This window comes from Schistocerca cancellata, chromosome 10 (assembly GCF_023864275.1).
Source record: "Schistocerca cancellata isolate TAMUIC-IGC-003103 chromosome 10, iqSchCanc2.1, whole genome shotgun sequence".
Taxonomy (NCBI): domain Eukaryota; kingdom Metazoa; phylum Arthropoda; class Insecta; order Orthoptera; family Acrididae; genus Schistocerca; species Schistocerca cancellata.
The window spans coordinates 70998656-71023412 of record NC_064635.1 but is presented as its reverse complement, the minus strand read 5'-3'; the positions used below and the strand labels follow the sequence as shown (position 1 = coordinate 71023412).

Here is a 24757-nt window from a genome sequence, read left to right as displayed (position 1 = left end):
TACAGTAGCGGTTTCTGGCCACAGAATCCGAGTCATATCCCTGTTATTATATTTCTTATCCTTATGATGCCACAAACTCTCTCTTTTTTGCAGTCAACTTAAAAATTTATCACAGTTCACTTTTCGTTTGCGAGAACGTCACCCGATTCAATCTAAGAAAACAACTCATTTGAATTTCACAGATTTTCGACCTGTTCGGGCGATAGGATCGGCTGGACTGAGACCTTGTGCGAACTAGTGTACTAGTTTGAAAAGATTGGCCATCTTCTGCCGATGCCGGAAGTCTGTGGAGTTCCTCAATACAGGTGCCATTGTGAACGCAGTCTAATTTGAAATTAAATTAGGTTATACTTTTTTTAATTTCAGAATGTATTACGTTACCGGGATTAGAAGTTTTCTTTAAGAACTGAAACCACAACAGTCGAGAGAGTCATTACATGAGTAGCGTTAGACAGTTATGGTTACCACTGCTGTTCATAGGGTAACATAATACAGACAGCTGACACTTTCTGCACTCCGTATAAAACCATGTTTTTCTCACTCCCTTTGCGGAATTTATTTGAATTTATCGCTGTGATGAACGCACTTAGCACAGCATTACAAGCATATCGACTGTCGGTATTCAGGTACTACACGCGACCGAAGTATAAATAAATACAGCAACTCCGGATAAACACGTTTTATTAACGATATATGATAGAACAGAACGGGCACATTTAAAGCAAGTCAATAACAAACTTGTGAAAGCCATCGGCCTCGGAGAGATGCTCGAGTTGGTAAGGTCGATAGTCGATATAATGTCAATCGCGGCCATAACACAAAGTTACACTATGTTTACTTACGTAATGTTACATTACATACACTGATATTGGCAGTCAGCTGTGTTGACCGGCAATTGTTCAAAAATAGATGTTAAATGTGTATTGTGTAAAGTTGTTGTGGGAGAATCGTTGAACAGATCCGAAGCAAAATGAATGCAATTCTTCGTGCCACGCGTATTTCGAGACAAATTATTTTCAAACCAGCTTATTTTGCCACAAAACCGGCATCACAACCAGATATTGAAAAACTCGTGAAAAACAATAAAGTAGTTGTTTTTATGAAAGGCATACCAGAAGAACCGCGGTGTGGTTTCAGCAACGCTGTCGTCCAGATTTTGAGGATGCATGGCGTCAAATATGATGCTCATGACGTGCTTCAGAATGAAGATTTAAGACAAGGTGAAGTAAAAAAAAAATAGTAGTTTATTCACGCATAGAAGGTTATATAATATGGATGAAGCAACTTAATCAATAAGAAGCCAGTTGAACCATAGTTTGTCACACAATAGCAGCTTTTGAGGACTGCAAATGTTGTGTGCATTAATAACTGTCTTTCATTACAGATATACTACTTGACAGTCATTGCCATACTCTGTTTCGCAATTAACAGACAATGAATTAGTTTTTGACATAATATCTAAAAAAAACCTGTGTTTCCAGAAAGGTTCTTTTTCCGTAATTATTCTATCAAATTTGACGCTTTATGAATTTCGTGTCAGTTTCAACAATCTCTGTTCCTTTTGAGTGTCAAGGCCTTGATCCAATCTAAGTTAATATACTGAGGAATGTAAAAGTCAGTGCTACATTTTCCATTTAATTTCATAAGGATAATGGGCAGTTCAGAGCAATCACTCGTATACCATTTCCCGAAACTGCTCACAGCACCTGTGTTTAAAGTATCCAGATACCATAACACAAAGAAGTAATTTCTGTTATGGGAATGAAGATGTAACATCATATATTTTGCTGGTGACAGTGTAGTTGCTTCTAGTGCAAAAACACCTTTACTGGAATCAACTAACAGAGGAAGTCTGAAAGTTGGCTGCAGCAGCAGTGTAAGGTAACCTTGTGTTACACATTATGTCAACAAATAATATGCAAAGAATGTCAAACTGTTTCAAATACGAAGTTTTTCTCACCTCTCATCAGGTGTTAGTACCCTCTCATTAGCTGTGTGGTGCAGATGAACTGCAGAGGGAAAGTGCCTCTGTTCTAAGCTTTAGCTGCTCCAAAACCGGTTAAAGTTAAAGTAAGAACTGCGAATCTGTATGCACACCATGTATCTTGTCACTTTCTAGTGTTCACGACGAAGGCTCTTATCTTTTATTCAAGGTTCTTCCTTTTTTTTAATAAAATATGACTGAAATAATGTTTGCTTACAAACTCAGTCCTGCCACACGGAGAGCTGGTGTATCAGTTCTGACATTGGCAGAGAGGGGACAAGGGTTCAAAACGTGTCCTGGCCATCTGGGATCTAGGATTCATATGGTTTCACTGAACCACTTGAGGCAAATCCTTTGAAAATGACATGGCTTGTCTCCTTCCCCAAACAGTGCTCATTCACAGTGTGTGTTGTGTGCAGTCGTCAAATTATTTACCTGAGTCAGAATGTCTACTAATATGTAAAGGTCAATGCCACACACTAAATAGATGCGAACTGCTGTCAAGAGTTGCTTGGGAACCCACTGTGTACACAGCTTATAAAAAGAGTAACAATGTAAAAATAATGTCACATAAAACATGAAATGCTAGGGGATAGATAAAAACATAATTAACAGAACAATGCACCCAGTAATGAAACATTAAGGACAGTGTAGCACACCCAGTTGTTCATCTGATTACACTGATAGGTTGACCTTTTAACAGCACCACGTACTGAAACCGTTAGTTGTTTGACAAATTAAAAGTGTGACAGTGGGCTAATTTTTTTTCTCCGTGTGTCTGTTTTACCTAGGACTGTGGGACAACAGCTGTTGCTATATCTTTATGTAGTAGGGATGATACCATTAGCTGTATTTGTAGGTGCTACTTTGAGTCAGTTTCAGTGTTACATTACACCATCTTCCGGTCTCTCTGTGATAGCTCATGTTTGTGTAGATACTGGATAATCGTCATTATGCATCTTATGGTGGGTACAAAATAGCTACGTCCATGGTGTTGAACATTCTTTTGTGCCACACTGTGTCAGCACATCGGCAATCTCAGATGTTCGACATAGTGTACTTAGATTTTTTTATATCCTCTATGAAATGTACGGCGATGATTACTCGATATCCACATGATCATCTGTTACTGTAAAGAGAACTAAATATGGTGTAATATAACACTGAAATTGATTGCATGTAACATAAAACCTACGATTACAACCGAAACTGTCATCCCTGCACGCAAAAAAAAACCATTCCCCCACCACCATGGCCCCCCCTCCTCTCTCTCTCTCTCTCTCTCTCTCTCTCTCTCTCTTCGATTGTGTTATTCAATATTCCAGCCTAAAGTATCTTGGGAATATAATCTACAGCATGTTTCCTTTCTGCCTTGCATTATGACTATTACTTTTTCATAATATAGTAGTAAAGGAATCTTTGTTTCTGTCTTTGTTCTATTGAGGCTGCCATTCATTCATTCAGCATGTTTTGTATATTCCATAAAGAAGAAAGCACTTTAGGTGTGTGAATCAAGTCAAGATATACGATACAAAGAGACAAGCAGATCATAAAAATTTAATCTGTATACTGTACTGATTATAAATCAGCACCATACTGCTTAATACTTCTGCCTGCTAAATTTAATCAACCAAATTGGAAAAGAAAGCTGCTGATACTATGTCTTTAGTTTACCAAATAACTGCCCCAGAATGAATTTCCGCTGTGCAGTGAAGTGTGAGCTAATATGAAACTTCCTGGAAGATTAAAACTGTATGTTGAACTGGGACTTGAATCTGGAACCTTTGCCTCTCACAGGCAAGTGCTCTACCAATTGAGCTACCCAAGTACAACTCACAACCCATCCTCATAGCTTTACTTTCACAAGTATCACATCTCATACCTTCCAGACTTCACAGAAACTATCCTGCATAACTTCAAGATGCAAGTTGCGTAGGAGAATTTCTGTGGAACTTGGAAGGTAAGAAACAGGTACTAGTGGAAGTAAAGCTGTGAGGATGGGTTGTGAATTGTGCTTGGGTAGCTGAGTCGGTAAACCACTTGCCTGCGAAAGGCAAAGGTTCCAGGTTTGAGTTCCAGTCTGGCACACAGTTTTAATGTTTTAATAGGTGCTGTTTACTTACAGCCCTTAGCTCAATACATTTTCTTGATTCCAATATTAAAACAGTTTATGAAATGAGTGGCTAATAAAGTATAGTTTTAATTTTCTTTTGAATGGATAGGTATCCCCAATTTCATTTTATCTATTTCATCTTCTGCTGCCTTCACTACTTTGTCTCTCAAAGGTATCCTTTCATCTGCTATTGTGTTTCTTTCCCTTATTTCAGTCAGTCGTTGCCTAGCACTTCCTATGAAACTATCAACTCTGGTTCTTTCTGTTTATCAGGGTCCCATCTCCTAAATTTCCTACCTTTATGCAATTTCCTTAGTTTCAGTCTATAGCCATAACCAATGTCCGTACCTGTCCCTAGAAATGTTTTGTAATTCAAAATCTGGTTTCAAAATCAGTGTTGTACTACTATATAATCTGCCTCAAACCTACTGGTGTCTCCAGTCCTTCATGTATGCAGCCTACCCTTGTGATTCTTAAGCCAAGTGTTAGTGATGACAAAATTATGCTCTGTGCAACATTTTATCTGGTGGCTTCCTCTTTCATTCCTTTCCCCCGTCTGTCCCTCCTACTATTTTTCCTTCTCATCCTTTCCCTGCTATCAAATTCCAATCTCCCATCATTTAAAAATTGGTTTCTTCCAAATATTAGAGTAACTTCTTTTCTCCCATCATACATTCCCTCAATCTCTTCATCTGCAGAACTAGTTGGTAGAAACTTGTATTACTGTGGTAGGTATCAGCTCCATGGAACTGTCTTCACTGTGGTGTCTGTAGTCGCTTAGCCACATTTCTGTTTCATTTATCATTATTAGACCTCCTTTGCTTTTATATCTATACCATGCACAGAAGTCCTGTTCTTCATGCTACCACAATTCACTAATTCCCACTGTATGTAACTTCATCCTATCTGTTCCAGCTTTTAAATTCTGTAATGTACCTACTTGCTTGATGGAGCAAATATTTTATGCATCTCCAGGATATTTTATTTGAAAGGACGCCATCACCATTTAACAATAAAGTAGTGCTGCATACCCTCAGGATAAGTAACAGCTCTGTAGTTTACACTCACTTTCAGCTGTTGGCAGTACCAGCACTGTGAGGCTGTGTGGGGTAATGTTATGAGGCCAGATCAGTCATCCAGGCTGTTGGTCCTGCAACAACTGAAAAGGCTGCTACCAAGAATAGCTGGTGGTGGTGGTGGTGGCGGTGGTGGTGGTGGTGGTCTTCAGTCCAGAGATTGGTTTGATGCAGGTCTCCATGCTACTGTGCAAGCCTCTTCATTTCCAATCTGACTAACCACTGCAACCTACAGCCTTCTGAATCTGCTTGCTGTATTCATCTCTTGATCTCACTCTATGTCGGGTGATAGTAGGTCTTTATTGTTTGTTTGAAATTGGATAGTGTGAGTCTTTGTGGGGTTAAGAACCATTTGTAGACCTGCTCAGCTATCATGGGTATGTTGCAGCTGAGTTTGATTAGTATGCATGTATTGTTACCAAACATTACATTTTTGAACTGTCGTTTGAAGTTACTGGAAGTTCAGTTATGTGCGTTGAGTGGACCCAGTATCAATCTCTGAGGCATTCCACATTTTTACGATCCACCATCTGAGATTGGTTTCATGATTGTGGCTCCGTCTGTTAATGAGACAATTTCTATTACGAATGTAAGACTTCCCATGCAAGAAGTATTCCATTAATGACCATAATGCTTTACTTTTCCAAGTAGAATTCTGTGAAGCACACAATCAAAGGCACACAGGATGGTATATTTTCTTTAGTTGTGCTAGCCCTTCGTCTGTGAGATCTTGCTGTGCTCTCTGTGTAGAGACATCTCTACAAAAGCCAAACTGAGAATTGGTTAACAAGTTCTGCTCAGTTAAATGAGTCAGTATTATATCATACCTTTCTGAAACACTTTTGAAAGGACTGGAAGTTGTGAATATGATAAAATAATAGGACCAATGTTCTCACAGAGTAAGCATGCATGCGCCAAAGATGAATGACCAGTAACTGTGAAGCGTAAGCCTTCTCAGTAAAATGTGGTATCTCTGGTGTCTGTAGACAAATCATTGTTGCCCTAGCCTGCATTTAGAGCTGTTATGACATTTTTCTGAAGGAATGATAAGTATAATAATAGAGCAACAAAATTATCATAGAGTTTCACATGGAACTTGGAAAAACTATTACTGAAACCTATCTTTTGCTAAGAGACGTGTATAGTGAAGATGTCTAACACAAACACGATCATTTGAGTGCTTCAAGCATTTCCAAAGTGGCCGAGAAGTCGTTAAAGATGGTTCACTTCTGGTACATCTTTCAACATTAAAAACAGATGAAAATATCAGAAAAGTAGGTAATCTGATTTGACTTGACCATCAGTTTAGTATTCAATAGATTTATGAAATTGTAGGAAATGACAGAGAGTGTGCAAGGCAAATTTTACACAACCAATTTAACACAAGAATAGTATGTCTGAAACTGGTACTGAAAATGCTCATCAAAATGTGATGAATCTTGGTTGTCCAATAAGCACCAATCCATGTATTAGAAGGCTCCAACTTCACCGAGAGTGAATAAAGGTTACATGAGCAAATGAAGATTCACAGTTGAGGTAATTTTTTCCCCCCCCATGGAATTGTGTATCTTCACCTGGTTCCTGAAATCCTAACTATTAATCAGCATTACTGCCTTGAGGTTCTTGCTCAACTCCATGAGAAAAAAAGATCCAAAATGAGGAAGAACAAATCATTGGTTCTGCATCAAGACAACACTGGGCTTATACCTCATTGTCTGTTACGAGGTTTCTAGTGAATTACAGCATTCTCCCCAGTAAAAGGAACAAGATTTCATTCTGTTGAAACAGTGAAAGAAAAAAGCCCTATGCATCATCCAGAATCTCATAGAGGAAGACTTCAAACACAATTTGCATTACATGTAGCATTGTAGGTGTGCCCCCTGCGGGTTCGGGGGTTAGAATAGGCCCGCGGTATTCCTGCCTGTCGTAAGAGGCGACTAAAAGGAGTCTCACATGTTTCGGCCTTATGTGATGGTCCCCTATCGGGTTTGACCTCCATCTTTCTAAATTATTCCGAAGAGCGAGCCAATTGGGGAAGGGCGCCTTACATGGTGCATCGTATCCGTCGTGCAATTAGACCTTTAGCTGGCTTTCTCGTCATTGCAATGGTGTCCTGCTCGTTTTCGATCTCTTGGGCGAGGATACATCCCTGGGTGCGATTACCACACTGCACTCTGCAGTGTTTCTTTTAACTGCAACGACGACCTTGGACATTTTTGCACCTAAGATCCAGCACGGTAGCCATGTACCCTGTTGGTTGTAGCCCCCTGACAACACAGGGATCGCTCTACTGATGCCTGCGCCGTTAACTCCCCACGTATGCCAAGGAGTAGATGCCTATCCTCCTGGGGTATTGGAACTCCCGGCAACGGCCATCCTGCCAGGTGGCCTTTGCTGTGGCTGGGTGGCACCCGTGGGGAGGGCCCTTGGTCGGAGTAGGTAGCATCAGGGGGGATGACCCACAATGAAGTGTGGTCCATCATCTCTCGCTGGTGGCCAGCCACCAGCAGTCTCTAAGTGTTCTCGGGCTCAATTTAATGCTCAGAAGTACGATCCGAAAACATTCCCCTCCCTGACCACGCCGTGGGAAGAGCGTAAGTCTCAGGATGGAGGTAACAGTTATTCGCCCCGATTCTTAGTTTGCACGAGAGCTGATGGAGAGTCTTTTCTCTCCACAAAGCCTCAGTTCTTCGTCGAGCATTTAGAGGACAAGTTTGGGGAGGTGGAGGGCTTGTCTAAAATGCGCTCTGGGTCAGTACTGATACAAACGGCATCCTCCGCCCAGTCGCGCAGGTTACTTGCTTGTGACAAGTTGGGAGGGATGTTAACGTTACTATTACACCACATAAGAGTTTAAATATGGTCCAGGGTGTTATTTTCCATAGGGACCTCCTTTTGCAGTCTGATGACGAGCTGCGCGCCAACTTAGAATGTAGAGGTGTTCATTTCATCCGGCGCGTTCATCGGGGTCCGAGGGACAATCAGGTTGCTACCGGTGCCTTCATCTTGGCCTTCAAGGGTGATACGTTACCGGAAAAGGTCAAGGTGATGGTCTACCGATGTGACGTCAAGCCCTATATCCCTCCCCCGATGCGGTGCTTCAAGTGCTGGAAGTTCGGCCATATGTCTTCCCGCTGTACTTCCAGCCTCACATGTCGAGATTGCGGACGCCCATCTCATCCCGATACTCCATGTGCCCCGCCTCCCATCTGCGTCAACTGCAGGGAGCACCATTCACCTTGCTTGCCAGACTGCAGAATATTCCAGAAAGAGCGCAAAATCATGGAATATAAGACCCTGGACCGACTGACTTATACTGAGGCCAAAAGGAAATACGACCGATTACATCCAGTGAGAATGACATCTTCCTACGCCGCTGCTACAACACCTGTGCTCGCCCCATCAGTTTCGCGACTTCCAGCCGGATCGACGAGTGGTACAGCTCCTCCTGCCCCCTTGCCAGTGGGGGGCTCTACCCACCGGGTTGCTCCTGTGCCACCTACCTCAGGAGCAACACCATCCCCCCCATCGGGGACGTCGGTCCCCACTTCTAAGCCGGAGAAGTGTCCAAATTCTTCGGCTTCTCACGCTCGCAAGGGGTCCCTTGGGTCCATCCCTTCCCAGGTTTCCACCAGCGGGAAGGCTGACGACCGACAGTGGCGTAAGTGCCCACAATCAGCTGGTCGAAGGGCTTCACGATCCTCCTCAGTCCCGGAGACTGAATCGGTGAAGCCCTCCCAGCCAGTTAAACCCAAGGAGCAGCGTGAGAAATCAAAGAAGAAGAGCTCTAAGCCCAAGGAACTTGCTGTGGCAGCCACCCCACCGCAACCTTCCAGCTCTGCGTCTGAGGACGAGGTGGAGATTCTGGCGTCCGCTGAGGACCTCGATCTCGCCAGTCCCTCAGACGCCATGAATAGCACTAGCACAGATGCTCAATCGGAGGCAGCAGGTGACCCAGCGGCGTAATCTGCCTTCCCAGTCCCGTCACGCCTTTCTCAGCCATGGACAAAACCATCCTCCAGTGGAACTGCAGTGGTTTCTTCCCCCATCTAGCTGAGCTCCACCAACTTATCAGCCTTCACCCTTTCCTCTGCATTGCTGTGCAGGAAACATGGTTTCCAGCAATGCGCACGCCCGCCCTCCGTGGCTATCGGGGTTATTATAAGAACCGAGCAGCATATGAAAGGGTGTCTGGTAGCGTCTGCACCTATGTCCTTAACTCTCTTCACAGCGAGTCTGTCCCTCTACAAACAGCTTTTTAGGCTGTCACTGTTAGGGTGTGGACGCCGCAGGCTATTACCGTCTGCAGTCTTTACCTTCCACCGGATGGTGATGTCGCGCTGCATGTCCTGGCTGCGCTGATAGCCCAATTGCCGCCACCTTTCTTGTTACTGGGCGACTTTAACGCCCATAACCCTCTGTGGGGTGGGTCAGTGGCAACAGGTCGAGGCGCCACCGTTGAGCATTTATTGTCGCAGCTTGATCTCTCGATTTTGAATGATGGTGCCTTCACACACTTCAGTGTGGCGCATGGCACATACTCCGCCATTGACCTTTCAATCTGTAGCCCTAGCCTCTTACCGTCTGTCCAATGGAGTGTGCATGACGACCTGTGTGGTGGTGACCACTTTCCGATCTTTCTGTCACTACCACAGCGTCACTCTTCTGGGCGCCCTAGCAGATGGGCTATGAATAAGGCTGACTGGGACTTGTTCTCCTCCACTGCCGCTATTGAGCCTCTCTCAAACGATGACATTGATGCGGTGGTTACATCGGTCACCACCGGCATCGTTACTGCCGCCGAATCTGCCATTCCCCGTTCCTCTGGGTCCCCTCGGCGGCGGACTGTGCCTTGGTGGTCGCCTGAGATCGCTGCAGCGATTAAAGATCGCCGGCGGGCGCTACAGCGTCACAAGTGACATCCCTGCATTGAACACCTCATCACCTTCAAACGGCTGCGTGCGCGGGCCCGCCTCCTTATCCGCCAAGGCAAGAAGGAGTGCTGGGAGCGGTATGTGTCCACCATTGGCCTCCATGTCACTCCATCGCAGGTCTGGGCCAAGATTCGATGCGTCTACGGCTATCAGACCCCTGCCAGCGTCCCTGCGCTCTCACTGAATGGAGCAGTTTGTACTGACTCCGATGTCATTGCAAACCGCTTAGCAGAGCATTTTGCTATGAGTTCCGCTTCTGCGAATTACCCCCAGGCCTTCCGCTCCATTAAAGAGCGAATGGAACGTCGGAGTCTTTCTTTTCGCACCCACACTTCTGAATCCTACAATGCTCCATTCAGTGAGTGGGAATTTCACAGTGCACTTGCCGCTTGCCCTGATACCGCTCCTGGGCCAGATTGCATCCACTGTCAGATGCTGAAACACCTTTCAGTGGACTGCAAGCGACGCCTCCTCGACCTTTACAACCGTCTCTGGGTCGAGGGTGAGTTTCCGTCACAATGGCGGGAAAGCATTGTCATCCCCGTTTTGAAACCGGGCAAGAGCCCTTTGGAGGTGGACAGCTACCGCCCTATTAGCCTCACCAACGTTCTTTGCAAGCTTCTCGAACGGATGGTGAGCAGGCGCTTGAAATGGGTACTGGAGTCTCAGGGCCTTCTGGCTCCGTCTCAGGGTGGGTTCCGGAAAGGCCGCTCCGCCGCCGACAATCTGGTGAGCCTGGAGTCGGCCACCCGTACTGCCTTTGCCCGCCGTCAGCACCTGGTCGCTGTCTTTTTCGACATGCGGAAGGCGTACGATACAACATGGCGTCATCACATCCTTTCTACGCTTCATGGATGGGATCTTCGGGGCCCTCTGCCAATCTTTATCTGCAATTTCCTGTCGTATCGTACCTTCCGCGTGCAAGTCGCAGCCTCATATAGTTCCACCCACATCCAGGAGAACAGTGTGCCACAGGGTTCTGTTTTAAGTGTCTGCCTGTTTTTAATAGCCATTAACGGGCTCGCTGCGGCCGTGGGAAATTCTGTCTCTGCTTCCCTGTATGCTGACGACTTCTGCCTTTATTACAGCTCTACTGGCATTGCAGCTGTTGATCGTCAGCTACAGGGTGATATCCGGAAGGCGCAGTCTTGGGCTGTAGCTCATGGGTTCCAGTTTTCGGCAGCCAAGACTTGCGTTATGCATTTCTGCCGGCGACGCACTGTCCACCCGGAGCCGCGGCTTTATCTTGCTGGCGAACTTCTTTCAGTGGTGGAATCACACAGGTGTTTGGGGGTGGTTTTCGATGCCCGGTTGACTTGGCTGCCTCATATCCGGCAGCTTAAACAGGCGTGTTGGCGGCATCTAAACGCTCTGAGATGCTTGAACCACACCCGCTGGGGCGCCGACCGATCTACCCTGTTGCGGCTCTACCAGGCGTTAATCCAGTCCCGTCTGGATTATGGGAGCCTGGCTTATGGCTCAGCATCCCCCTCTGCGTTGCGGGTGCTGGACCCAATACTACACAGCGGGATCCGACTTGCCACTGGTGCCTTCCGCACCAGCCCTGTGGACAGCATCCTTGTTGAGGCAGGTGTCCCTCCACTGCGGTTACGACGCCAACAATTACTGGCTGCTTATGCTGCCCATGTTTTTAGCTTGCCCGGGCATCCAAATTACCGTGTCCTGTTCCCGCAGTCTGTCGTCCATCTGCCAGACCGTCGGCCACGGTCGGGTTGTCCGATCGCCGTACGCGTCAAGGAGCTTCTCTGCGGGCTTGGGTTTTTCCCTGTTCCACCTCCTTTCCGGGCACCTCTGCATACACCCCCATGGTGTGTTCCTCGCCCTTGCCTTCGGCTCGACTTGGCACAGGGCTCGAAGGACTCAGTCCCTCCAGAGGCCTTCCGCCGCCGCTTTTATTCCATCCTGGCCACGTATCAGGGCTCTGGAATTGTTTACACCGACGGTTTGATGGTTGCTGGTCGTGTCGGGTATGCGCTAACTCTCGGGGACCATTCCGAACAACGTTCCTTGGCGGCTGGCTGCAGCATTTACACTGCTGAGCTGGTCGCCATCTTTTGAGCCCTAGAGTATATCCGCTCCTGCTCAGGTGAGTCCTTCGTTATCTGTAGCGATTCCCTGAGCGGTTTACAAGCTCTCAACCAGTGTTTTCCTCGTTCTCGTCTGGTGATGGCTATCCATGAGTCCCTGCATACTCTTGCGCATTGCGGCCGCTCTGTGGTCTTTGTTTGGACCCCCGGTCACGTTGGTATCCCGGGCAATGAACATGTTGACCGCCTGGCTGAACAGGCCACCAGTGAACCTGGACATTGGCCTCCCGGAGACTGATTTGCGGGCAGTCTTCCGCCACGAAGTTCTCTCGCTTTGGGACACTGAATGGCGCAATCTGCCCACGCCAAACAAACTCCGTTCTCTCAAGGCGACGACGCGTGTGTGGCAGTCATCCATGCGAGCCACTCGCAGAGATTCAGTTGTTCTTTGTCAGCTCCGCATTGGCCACACCCGACTGTCTCACAGTTATTTATTGCGTCATGAGGACCCGCACCTCTGTCGCTGTGGGGCGGTTTTGACAGTGGTGCACATTTTATTAACTTGTCCGCTTTTAACTGTGCTCAGGCAGACATTTGCGCTGCCTGATAAGCTCCCTGCCCTTTTACTAGATGACTCTGCCATGGTGGACTTAGTTTTGCGTTTTATTCGGGCAGGGGGTTTTTATCGTTTCATGTTTTTTAGTGTTGATTCTGGCTTTTAGCCTCTGATTTTAACCTGAGTTTTTAATGTGTTCTTGGTGGTTGGCTTTTCCTCTTTTTTTCTCTATGGTCGGCCAACCACCGTCACTCTCTGTGTGTTTTAATTTGTTTTGCTGATCTCTGTCAGAGTCTTTCTTGTCCCGTGTCGTCTGACATCTTTCCTGCTGTTCGTTTTTCTTCTCTTTGGGCGGTTTTAATTTCTTTGGAAAAAGGGACCGATGACCATCGCAGTCTGGTCCTTCTAATCCCGCAAACGAACCAACCAACCATTGTAGGTGTATAGGAGGGAAGTATATGGAGTGTGTCAACAACTAAATATGTATGTTTTTGAATTAAAATGTTTTACAGTAATAGAACAGCTATTTTATGGCCACGCCCCATAAATCTATAATTAGAAGCAGTTTGCTCATCTCCAGTTTTATAGATAGACGCTACTCCAGCATATTTAAGGCTGTCAGGAAATGCATTCTGATTCATTGACTCATTATAAAGAAAACATCAGGATAATTCTGTCAAGTCAGCAGAAGATTTTAATATTATACTAGAAACATCATCATACTGAACACATTACTACTTTTTAGTGACATACTGAATTCTGTAAACATCTTAGCCGTTGTATTCTTGGAATTAGTGTCTGATGGTGATGCACACAGTGTCTGCACAAGCAGATCTAATGCGTCTGTATTTGGTTGTTTAGTACTGGGTGCAGTGTTTGCAGCCACTGTGGAGAAGTGATAATTGCAGTTGGTTGCCAATGATTTGAAAATGTCCACCATTTCTGCCAGAGCTATTTCCTGGGGGCTCAGTTGCATTTGTGTCACTATTTCTGCGTGTGTGTGTGTGTGTGTGTGTGTGTGTGTGTGTGGCATCCCAGCCCAGTGAGTTCAAAGGCCCCGAGAACGCATGGACCCAGAAGACAGCTGCTAGGCAGTCTGCTGGCACTGCTGTCACCACCTCAGCACTAGGCACGGGCAACACTCCATGCGCCAACCTATTGGCACCCATGGCCGAGCTATAAAGCTAGCAGTGCAGCGGCTCGGACCTCAGTCATGTTCTGACTGCCCTCTCATATTAACTGTTGTTTTGGTTCCCGATATTACCACGCACCTAGGTTCTTCGTTTTATCTCTCTCTGGACTTGTCATTCTGCAATGTTATCTCAGTTGTCCATCCATTGCTATTGTTGTCTTTCTGTATTTATTGGAAACTCACCATCGACACCCTCAGTTGGTCAGTCAGTGCCTCCTGGCCATGTCCGATTTTGGTTATGGGCAAAAAGGTTAATGGATGCAAAACTCGTGGAACAGCAATAGCAGCAACTGTTCCTGCAGCAACAGTCGGAGCAGCAAACCAACTTATTATGTCAGGAAATTCATCTTTTATTTGGACATTTGCAGGTTCAGGGTTCACAACTTATCCAGGCTGTGATCGCTTGCCAGGCAGAGTCCTGCCCACCTGCATTTCCACCATTTAATGACACAAAGAAGATTGGGTCACATATTTTCAGTGACTGAGTATGTGCATTTGAGGTTCCCATTTGATTTGTCTCACATTTAGGCCTCAAAAGAGCCAGACATCTGACTTGAAATAACCACAAGCAAAGATTGCAAATTCGTATTCCATCTGTACTGTCTGTTCAGAGGGCAATGGCTCACTACAGGATGCGAGCTCTTACTCTGGTGGCAGCACCGTACTTATGGTCATTCTGCATGGCTCAGAAAAGTGGTATAACATAAGGTATCGCACTCTCTAGAACAAACCTTTCTGTATTGTATCAGGCATGACGGCCATGTCCTCGTCCCAGACATTAAAACATTGGGCCTCATTGAGTGCAGTTTTCTGTCCACTCCCTGAGTCAGGAAAAATCAGTAAACTTTTATGAGAAATCATAATCTCTTCCCATGACCTTATTAAAAATTTAAGTGATGAAGTCGTGATTCTTCTTTTAAAAGATGGAAGTCGAACCTCGCATGATGCTTAAGAACTTAGCAAACATCTCAGTGCATTGCAAATGGATAGATGACATTCTTTCACCAGAATTTCACATTCTACACTCCCCGGGGCAGTTTTATAGTGAAGTATGTATGTATGGGAGGGGTGGTGGTGTATGTGTGTGTGGGTGGGTGGGGGAGGGGCAGCTGGCCTTCTATCAGTGGCACTCAAGTGTAGACTGTGTCATGAGTGATGTGAACAACAATGCTGATAATTGATTCTAACACATTACTGCTGTGCACCACCCCTAGACCAAACTACCAACTGGAAAGAGGAGGGGGGGGGGGGGGGGGATTGCTACATTGAAGCATTGCATTTCTAATTGCTGGCCAGCCATCCAAATTTACGTTTTCCTATATTTCCCTCAACTGCTAGAGGCAAGTGGCAGGATGGTTACTTTCGTATGTGTGTAGCAGTGGTAACAATGTGGAACCATCACTCTCAGCACATATATAACTGTACCAGCCAGCTGTGGGTCGACTAGAAGCTGGGCAGCTGATTCCCTGAAGAGGAATGAATCTCAACACCACATGATTCGATCCATAGTGGAGCAGGGAGTCTGGACAGCAAGTAGAGAACATGCACAGAGGAAAACACAACACCCTAGTGACAACTTCTTAGCATACGTAACAGAGCACTGCACGAGGCTAAGGCTCGGTCAGCAGGCATCGACATCAGCATCAGAATTGCAGTGCCATGCCAGTCATTGCTGGCAAGTAAACACCCAGATCATTGGTTCTGGTTGTGCCACAGTTTGCTCGCATCTCGTGTGGCAGTGTTCTGTACTATTCCACTGCAATAACTGCACCAGCTCCTGTGCAGCCATCTCAATATTTGCTGGTGGGGATACTGAAGTTTCCTTGAAAAGGGCAGAGCCAATCTTCTTCCCCATTCTTTCATAATCCGAGCTGTTACTCCATCTCTAATGACCACACTATCAATGGGACATTTAATTCAAATCTCCCTTCCATACTTCCTTCATTAAATTTTCATCTGGCATAAAGTACAACATTAGGGATGCAAAAATGAATAAAAACTTATTTTATTATGCACTCTTCATCCAAATTATTTGGTTATGCACAGAATTCCTGTCAGCTGCATGAATGGTGTATTGCAACCGTCTATCTATTCTTACAATGAAAGGTCCCCAGCAGTGCAGTCGACTTGTTTGAAACTATACAGTGATGCATCACACTTCGCAGCCTTTCACCCTGGTGCGTCCTTGTTTGCGAGTAATTGACAAAAAGAAAAATGGAATTTTGCTTGACATTCACTAGACTTAAATAGTTGCACTATATAATCTGGTTATGTGGTGTAATGAATAGTGTAACAGCTTTGCATGTAAGAGATTGTGGATTCGAATCCTAGGAGATGCAAAGAATGTTCTTTTTAATTTTTAAATCTTTATCAAATTGACTTTACTTATGATTTTTATTCAATTAATTGATTTAAATATAATTTTTTAATTCCATTTCTTTGTCACATAATTTTAATTATAATATAAACTTATTCGTTTGCTCTCATTTTTTTCCTACCATTCTTTCTCCACTTTAAATCTTTTTAAATATGTTTTTAATTTATTTTATGTATTAATTTCTTTTGTTTTATACAAAGACAGTAACTGTTCTCGAAAGAACAGATACTGTAGATGACTGTGCAGCTTTTCCCTGGAATAAATGATGACTAACTGAAACCCTCAGCTGCCGACAGGTGTTGATATACCTCGATGTGGAGAGCTGAAAATGTGTGCCCCGGCCGGGACTCGAACCCGGGATCTCCTACTTACATGGCAGATGCTCTATCCATCTGAGCCACCGAGGACACAGATGAATAGCGCGACTGCAGGGACTTATCCCTTGCACGCTTCCCGTGAGACTCACATTCCCAACTGTCCGCAATTCTACCTATATAATGTACCTTATAGACATTTGCCCATTCACTCATTACTCGCGCACGCTTTGGCAATTCCCGTAAGAGTTTGGGCAACCTGTGTGCATTCGCACAGACAAAGGTCAATGGCTGGGTAGCCTATATATATATATATATATGATGAAACTTACCAAACAAAAGCGCTGGCAGGTCGATAGACACACAAACAAACACAAACATACACACAAAATTCTAGCTTTCGCAACCAACGGTTGCCTCGTCAGGAAAGAGGGAAGGAGAGGGAAAGACAAAAGGACATTATGAAAATGTCTGCTTGTGTCTGTGTATATACGGATGGATATGTGTGTGTGTGTGTGTGTGCGAGTGTATACCTGTCCTTTTTTCCCCCTAAGGTAAGTCTTTCCGCTCCCGGGATTGGAATGACTCCTTACCCTCTCCCTTAAAACCCAAATCCTTTTGTCTTTCCCTCTCCTTCCCTCTTTCCTGACGAGGCAACCGTTGGTTGCGAAAGCTAGAATTTTGTGTGTATGTTTGTGTTTGTTTGTGTGTCTATCGACCTGCCAGCGCTTTTGTTTGGTAAGATATATATATATGAAGACAGTAACTGTTCTCAAAAGAACAGATACTGTAGATGACCGTGCAGCTTTTTCCTGGAATAAATGATGACTAACTGAAACCCTCTGGTCGGGGCACACATTTTCAGCTGTCCACATCGAGGTATATCAACAACACCTGTCGGCAGCTGAGGGTTTCAGTTAGTCATCATTTATTCTTTTGTTTTATCACCCTGTTTTTTCCATCCACTTTATTGTGTTCATTATATCTACTTCTCATTTTGCTTCAATTCTGTTGTAATTATAAAGCCATCTTTCTTTTAAATTTTCACCAGCATTATTTTGTCCATAGTGCAGGAAGTATTTAGGTTATGCTTTAAATGATTTTATGATGGTTACCATGCAAAATATTTGCACATCTGGTAAGAAAAGTAAATTTTTCTCACCATTGCACAAATATAAATAGATTATTTTGTCTTTTATTTTTTAACTGATAGATGGGAATTTTCAAATAATTGAATATTATAGAAGATAAACATAAGGAAATTCATATTCATAAAAATTCCGATTGTCAAAAGAATGATATAAAGAAAAAATGAAGCAAATGAAAAATTCATATTATGATTAAAGTTATGTAACAAAGAAATAGAAATGAAAAATTACATTTAAACCAATTAATTGAATAAAAATAATGATCAGAGTCATTTTGATAAAGATTGAAAAGTAAGAAAAGTTGTTGCACCTCAGGAAATTCAAACCCACAACCCCATGAATATCAAGCTGTTACACTATCCATTACACCACACAACCAGATGATATATAATGCAGCTTTCTTTAACACTGTTGAGTGTCGCACAAAATTCTGAATTTTTGTTCGGCAGTTATTCACAAACGAGGGCCCACCAGTGTGAATGGCTGTAATGTGTGATACCTGGGATTGTAACCTACATCACCATATGCACGGTTTCAAAAAGTGGATCACACTGCTGGAGACCTCCCTCGTTATAATGTGTAGGTATTGTTATTTGTGATAAAAGATAATTGTGTATGTAATAAATGAGCTTTCCAACCAGTTTCACTATGTTAAATTTAGTTTTTGCAGTTGCATGCTAAATAATTATTAATGCAGTTAGTAGCAGTTGACTCTATTCGGCGGAACCCCAAGAATCCAGTGGCTCACTATGCTGCGAGTTCACACAACAATGACTCTCCAATTCTTACATGTCGAAAACAATTAAACTAACTGATTTTCATCTAAGTGACAGTTGTTTAAATTTATTTGACAGTGTAGCACAGTCCACACATTCAAAAGCCCGTAAGTCATGAGAAACCATTAATGTTTGCAGTCTTTTCAGTCAAAATCTTTTGTTATCATGTGCAAGTAGAAATGTAACTTTGGCAGCTTACGAACTGTTGCTGCATCCAGACTGGAAGTTTGCTGAGCTGATCAAGTTGTGGCTGCCTTTTCAGGCATTTCTGAGGACACAGCTGACAGAGATGCTGGCATGTCCTTGTAATATTTGTGAACGTCCCCTTTCTTGTGGAAGGATATCATCACTGAGTATTTAGCTCTGTCTGCAAAGAGAAGTCGGCCACTGTGGCGGAGCGGTTCTAGACGCTTCAGTCCGGAACTGCGCTGCTGCTACGGTCGCAGGTTCGAATCCTGCCTCGGGCATGGCTGTGTGTGATGTCCTTAGGTTATTTAGGTTTAGGTAGTTCTAAGTTCTAGGGGACTGATGACCTCAGATGTTAAGTCCGATAGTGCTTAGAGCCATTTGAACCATTGTTTTGCAATGAGAAACCTGAAATGGTGTGTTACATTAGGAACTCAGTACACTGACAACATTGTTTGTATCATCCCTTACACTGCATTGATTCAGTAATTGTTTCAGTTTCTTTGCTAGTTGTCCACAAAGACCCATCTGGGTGGTTTCTGTACAAACTGTTTAATAATAATAATAATAACAATAACAATAATTGTGAAAAAGAAATTGTGATCCGATTTACCGTCATTTAAAGGGTCTGTGCAAGATTTCACATGTTTCTGTAATTCAATTCACATCTTTATTTTTACATTTCATCCATTTGTTGTCCTGACAAATTCATCATCTTATTTTATTCTGAGACTAGTATAGTGTTTTGCTGTGACTTGCTCTCTTAACCTTCTAATAACATTTGTTAAGATTTTAACACTATTATCTACAGCTTTGCTGCAATTCCTGCTTTATTTATTTATTCTCCACAGACAAATATGAAATATGTTTTGGATTGTGGATTTGTGCCATAATGCTCTGGGAATAATTACAAAACACACTACATCTCAATTGCTTATAAATAATAGAGTGCATAAAGAGATAATACACTCTTATAAGAGGTACTTGGAATACTGCATAAACTCTTATTAATAAGATACTCCCTCAAGCAGCTTCCCTCTCAGTGGTTATCATACATTTAATAAAGAAGTTGATCCTGATGTCATAGAGGCTGTTGCCTGCAGTTATGTCTTACCAGGTAATAGTCGCAATTGTTTCTAGTGTTACAGACATGTACATCTTTCTTCAAGTTGTTGTACTTGTTGACTCAAATGATGGAAACTCACTGTTGGAATATCAACAGTATAAAGAAAAGATAGATTGCTACTCACCATAAAAATGACTCACTGAGTTGCAGACAGGCACAACATGTGAGAAGGGCGTTTGTTTGTTTGTTTGTTTGTGTGTGTGTGTGTGTGTGTGTGTGTGTGTGTGTGTGTGTGTGTGTGTGTGTGTGTGTGTGTTGAGATGGATTCGTGGTTATCAGCTGAAATATTGAAAGGTGGTGTCTTGCTGTCCCAGATGCACACCTGAAAGATGACAGAATATACTGCTGTCGTGTTTTGAGCATCTCAGTGAAAATGACCCATCATAAATAATTGTATGTTGCAGTATCTAATAAATACTTTGTTAATTTTCAGGCATCAAGGAATATTCAAACTGGCCGACTATTCCTCAAGTGTTCATAAATGGAGAATTTGTGGGAGGCTGCGACATAATGCTGCAGATGCACCAAAACGGCGAACTGGTGGAAGAACTGTGCAAGGCTGGAGTCAAGTCTGCCCTCCTCGAAAAAGCCCAGAAGGATGCCGCAGCATCCGACAGTGGGAAGGGTCACTCTGCCGACAAGTAGTTACTTAGCTTCTAGTACGGTGCAAGCGTATTTATTTTACATGCTTGTACACACTTTCCCTGCTGTGGTGTGTCAGTTATTAAGAAACTTTGAATGTGTAGTCTTAGGGAAATTTAAGAGTCAGAATGCATACATATTACTTTGATGGGAAGGGTATTTTTCCCAGTCTTTCTAAACCAAGTAATGTGTATATTAACTCAAAAAGTCAGTATCATATTACCTTCTGCCAAACATGTCCTTCAGTCGGAGATTGGTGTGTACAAGCAGTGATGTGCACAAAATGGGGTTCCCAATAAACTCTCCTCTACAGTTGTGGAAGCTATTGTGTTTTCTGAGACGTTAAGGTTCTTTCTGATCTGGCTCAGTATGGACACTGTAGTAAAATGTCATCAGAGTGCAGCTATTTTGTTTGATTAACGAATTTGTACAAGGATCTGTGAGTCACTGTTATTGTTGAAGACTGTATGAACTTAATATTTATTGTGTTAAATAAAAGCTGATAAACTATTGCATTTGTTCCCTTCAAAAGTTCATCACACTGTCTTCATCTTCCAGACTCTTAATATATATATTAAAAAAAAAATATTGTGTTTTTCAGCCTCGAGTGGCAATGTAGGTATACCTACTTTTGACTGAATTGTACAGAAACTGGAATGTGAGAAACCATTTATTAGTGTACAGAATGTTCTAATTCAAGAGTGTAATGTACACACAAATAAAAAAGAGCCATACAGGTTATGCGAGTGAGCTGAGGAGGTCCATTACTCGGATTACACCCACAGTATTTAATGTTAGCAGGTTACTAGGCACATTACAGTGTGGACTTAGCTGCTTAGTCCTCTCCCAGACAACCATTAACATGAAAACATTGTGTACACTGTTTCATTACCTCTGCAGAGATCTTTATGCGCAGAATTGGTACATTAAGTACCACATGAAAATTCTAATCTGATAGTAAATTTTTGCTGTTTAAAATACAGGGTGATTCAAAAAGAATACCACAACTTTAGGAATTTAAAACTCTGCAACGACAAAAGGCAGAGCTAAGCACTATCTGTCGGCGAATTAAGGGAGCTATAAAGTTTCATTTAGTTGTACATTTGTTCGCTTGAGGCGCTGTTGACTAGGCGTCAGCGTCAGTTGATGCTAAGATGGCGACCGCTCAACAGAAAGCTTTTTGTGTTATTGAGTACGGCAGAAGTGAATTGGCGACAGTTGTTCAGCGTGCATTTCGAACGAAGTATGGTGTTAAACCTCCTGATAGGTGGTGTATTAAACGTTGGTATAAACAGTTTACAGAGAATGGGTGTTTGTGCAAAGGGAAAAGTTCTGGACGGCCGAGAACGAGTGATGAAAATGTAGCACGCATCCAACAAGCATTTGTTCACAGCCCAGGAAAATCGACTCGCAGAGCTAGCAGAGAGCTGCAGATTCCACAATCAACTGTATGGAGAGTCCTACGAAAAAGGTTAGTTATGAAACCTGAACGTCAACTACCCGAGGCGATGGATCGGCCGCCAGGCAGCCCGTCACAGAGCACTTCATCACTGGCCTCCAAGAAGCCCTGATCTTACCCCCAGCGATTTTTTCTTATGGGGGTATGTTAAGGATATGGTGTTTCGGCCACCTCTCCCAGCCACCATTGATGATTTGAAACGAGAAATAACAGCAGCTATCCAAACTGTTACGCCTGATATGCTACAGAGAGTGTGGAACGAGTTGGAGTATCGGGTTGATATTGCTCGAGTGTCTGGAGGGGGCCATATTGAACATCTCTGAACTTGTTTTTGAGTGAAAAAAAACCTTTTTAAATACTCTTTGTAATGATGTGTAGCAGAAGGTTATATTATGTTTCTTTCATTAAATATACATTTTTAAAGTTGTGGTATTCTTTTTGAATCACCCTGTATATTGTAATTAACTAGAGCTGGTGTGGGCAAATGTGCTAATGTGAGTGCAGGCGTTCTTTTGCACCCGTACTACTTGTCAAGTGGCACTGTGAGCCAGCAGGTCCCCCTCCACCTTGCTGCTAACATCACTTGTTTGTTAATGACACACGTGTGGCAAGGTGGGCCCCTTTCCTGCTTTGTGTTGTTAATGTCAAAGTCTCATTGGCATTTGTGGTAGAACAAAATTAATGAGAAGAAAATGGCTGAGGAGGGGGCTTAGATCCTCAAAACGGAAATGATGACCCTCAAGAGGCATTAGTCCTCCATTTCCAACTGACCTTACAGTGTACCTGAATGTCAAGAGTACAATTTTGCAGGGTAGCCACTAAATAATCATCAGTGTTTTTGAGGCCATTTTGGGTTTTAAATGAAAACTGCTGTTGTGGATAAAGCAACTTTCAGAAAGGTTGAGTGAACTGAAATTGATTTTAGTATTTTTACAACTCTTCCTGCAATGGGCACTTGAAGCGCACCTTTGATTTCCTTGCTTCACGACATAATTATCATTGATGGCACAACACAAGGTTGTTCTTTAAGGCTACATTTCCTCAAACACTATGCACATGTAATGTTGCGTCATACATATTCATTGTGCTCTTCTATTGCTACAATTACAACAATGCAAAGAATACTTCTAACGTGATTACAACCTTGAGTGTCAGCTGTTGATTGTCCATTATAGGCAGTCTTCATTCTTGTATGTGAGTAAGAGAATGCGAGCTTTGCACACACGGTGCCTGCATGGCAATACAAATGCCACACGCCTGTGGACAGCCTTTCCAGGAAGGTCGTGTGCCTAGCCCTGAACTAGAGATTAAATGGGATGATTTTGAGCAATGTCTAATGAGTGCAGGAAAATACTCCTGAATGGAAGAACCAATGACCATGTGTCCAGAAATGCATTGTCGCTGTGTTACTTTATTTGTACTATGCATCGCATCGTAAGTTTATTCTAGTGCATCCACACTGTTGTGTGGCCCTCCCACATCTCAAGGCACCCGCAGCTGACATTTCGGCCAAATTCCTCGACTCCCCACTCTCTTATGATCTCTGTCGAGCTCGCCTCTCCCGGAACTGCCCCACAGATCACGCCTCCTCTCACACTCTGCCAAATACAGCTTCCACTAGTCAGGTAGCTGGTGTTACTGCACCTCAGTAAATGACTCCACTGAGGCTATGACTTTCCCACGGAACGAGATCCTTTCTATCCTTTCTCCTCAATGTTCTTCTCGCACTGTCCGGTCATCCTCTGTGACACCATAGTAAGATTTATGGCATTCTCAGACTGTTATTCTACTCCAAGGTTCCTGAGCCTGCAGCTGTGCCCTACTGGTGTAAGTCCTGCCTGTCCACCTGCTCACTGTCACTTTGGACCCAGCAGTGCCTAAGTATGCAACATCAACAGCAGAACAACAGATAAAACCACACATGTTGTTTAGCCATTAAAATTCGTTCACTGGGTGGCTTGTTATATGGGAACAACCAACACCAAGTACAGTGGGAACAACCAACACTAAGTACAGTGTAGACTCGATTAACCAGATTAATTATTATTGTAAGTCATCTGGACAATCGAAAATCCATATACCAATTTATGAACAAAAGCGATTTTTGTATTATTAAGTCTAGAAAGTCATTTTATGTATGGTTATCTTTTAGGTATGTTGTAATAAGATTATCTTTCTAGGGTTAATACATAATGTTCAGGCATTAATTCACAAAAAAATAAACTAATTAAAATCAACAAAAATCAATGTTTGTTAAGAGATTAGAGACGTTTTCGTAGATATGTATATATTTTCTTAAAATTACTGTGGTACAACAACCTAAATCTAGAAATACCTAACAAAAGTCACATAGGACAGTTGATGTAGTTTAATTATGTTTAAAATATTTTTTCATTTGATGTAAACAACTTTTTCTCTTCAAAAATCAAACAAAGGAAAAATCCAGATTGGAACATAACAATTTTATGAAAAGGAAAGTTGCTACTCACCATATAGCAGAGATACTGAATCGTAGATAGGCACAACAAAAAGATTGTCACAAATAAAGCGTTCAGCCATTAAGGCCTCCATAACAATAAATGTAGACACACACACACACACACACACACACACACACACACGACTGCACAGTGCTTGATGGGAGTGGTGACTTGGTGGGGGTAAGGAGGAGGCTGGGGTGGGGAGGGGAGGGGGAGGGATAGTATGGTTGGGGCGACCAACTGTGAAGTGCTGCAGGTTAGATGGAGGGCGTGGAAGAGGTGGGGGGGGGGGGGGGGGGTTGTAGCAGAAAAGGAGAGAAGTAAAAAAGACTGAGTGTGATGGTGG

General features: G+C 43.4%; 1 protein-coding gene and 1 non-coding gene across 2 annotated transcripts; one reads left to right on the top strand and one right to left on the bottom strand.

The window, feature by feature from the left end:
- Positions 1–833: 833 nt before the first annotated feature.
- Positions 834–20987, top strand: LOC126106417 (glutaredoxin-related protein 5, mitochondrial). The gene is made up of 2 exons (XM_049912693.1): positions 834–1220; positions 20264–20987. The coding sequence occupies exons 1-2, from the start codon at positions 971–973 to the stop codon at positions 20473–20475; spliced, it is 462 nt and encodes a 153-aa protein (XP_049768650.1). The 5' UTR covers positions 834–970; the 3' UTR covers positions 20476–20987.
- Positions 16614–16687, bottom strand: Trnat-ugu (transfer RNA threonine (anticodon UGU)). Its single transcript has one exon. It is a non-coding gene; the product is annotated as a tRNA-Thr (tRNA).
- Positions 20988–24757: the final 3770 nt, after the last annotated feature.

Bases quoted from the DNA above. Each gene is read 5' to 3' on its own strand.
- LOC126106417 (XM_049912693.1), top strand. From the start codon at position 971: ATGAATGCAATTCTTCGTGCCACGCGTATTTCGAGACAAATTATTTTC. The intron at 1,221-20,263 runs GTGAAGTAAAAA...GTTAATTTTCAG, and splicing joins GAATGAAGATTTAAGACAAG to GCATCAAGGAATATTCAAAC.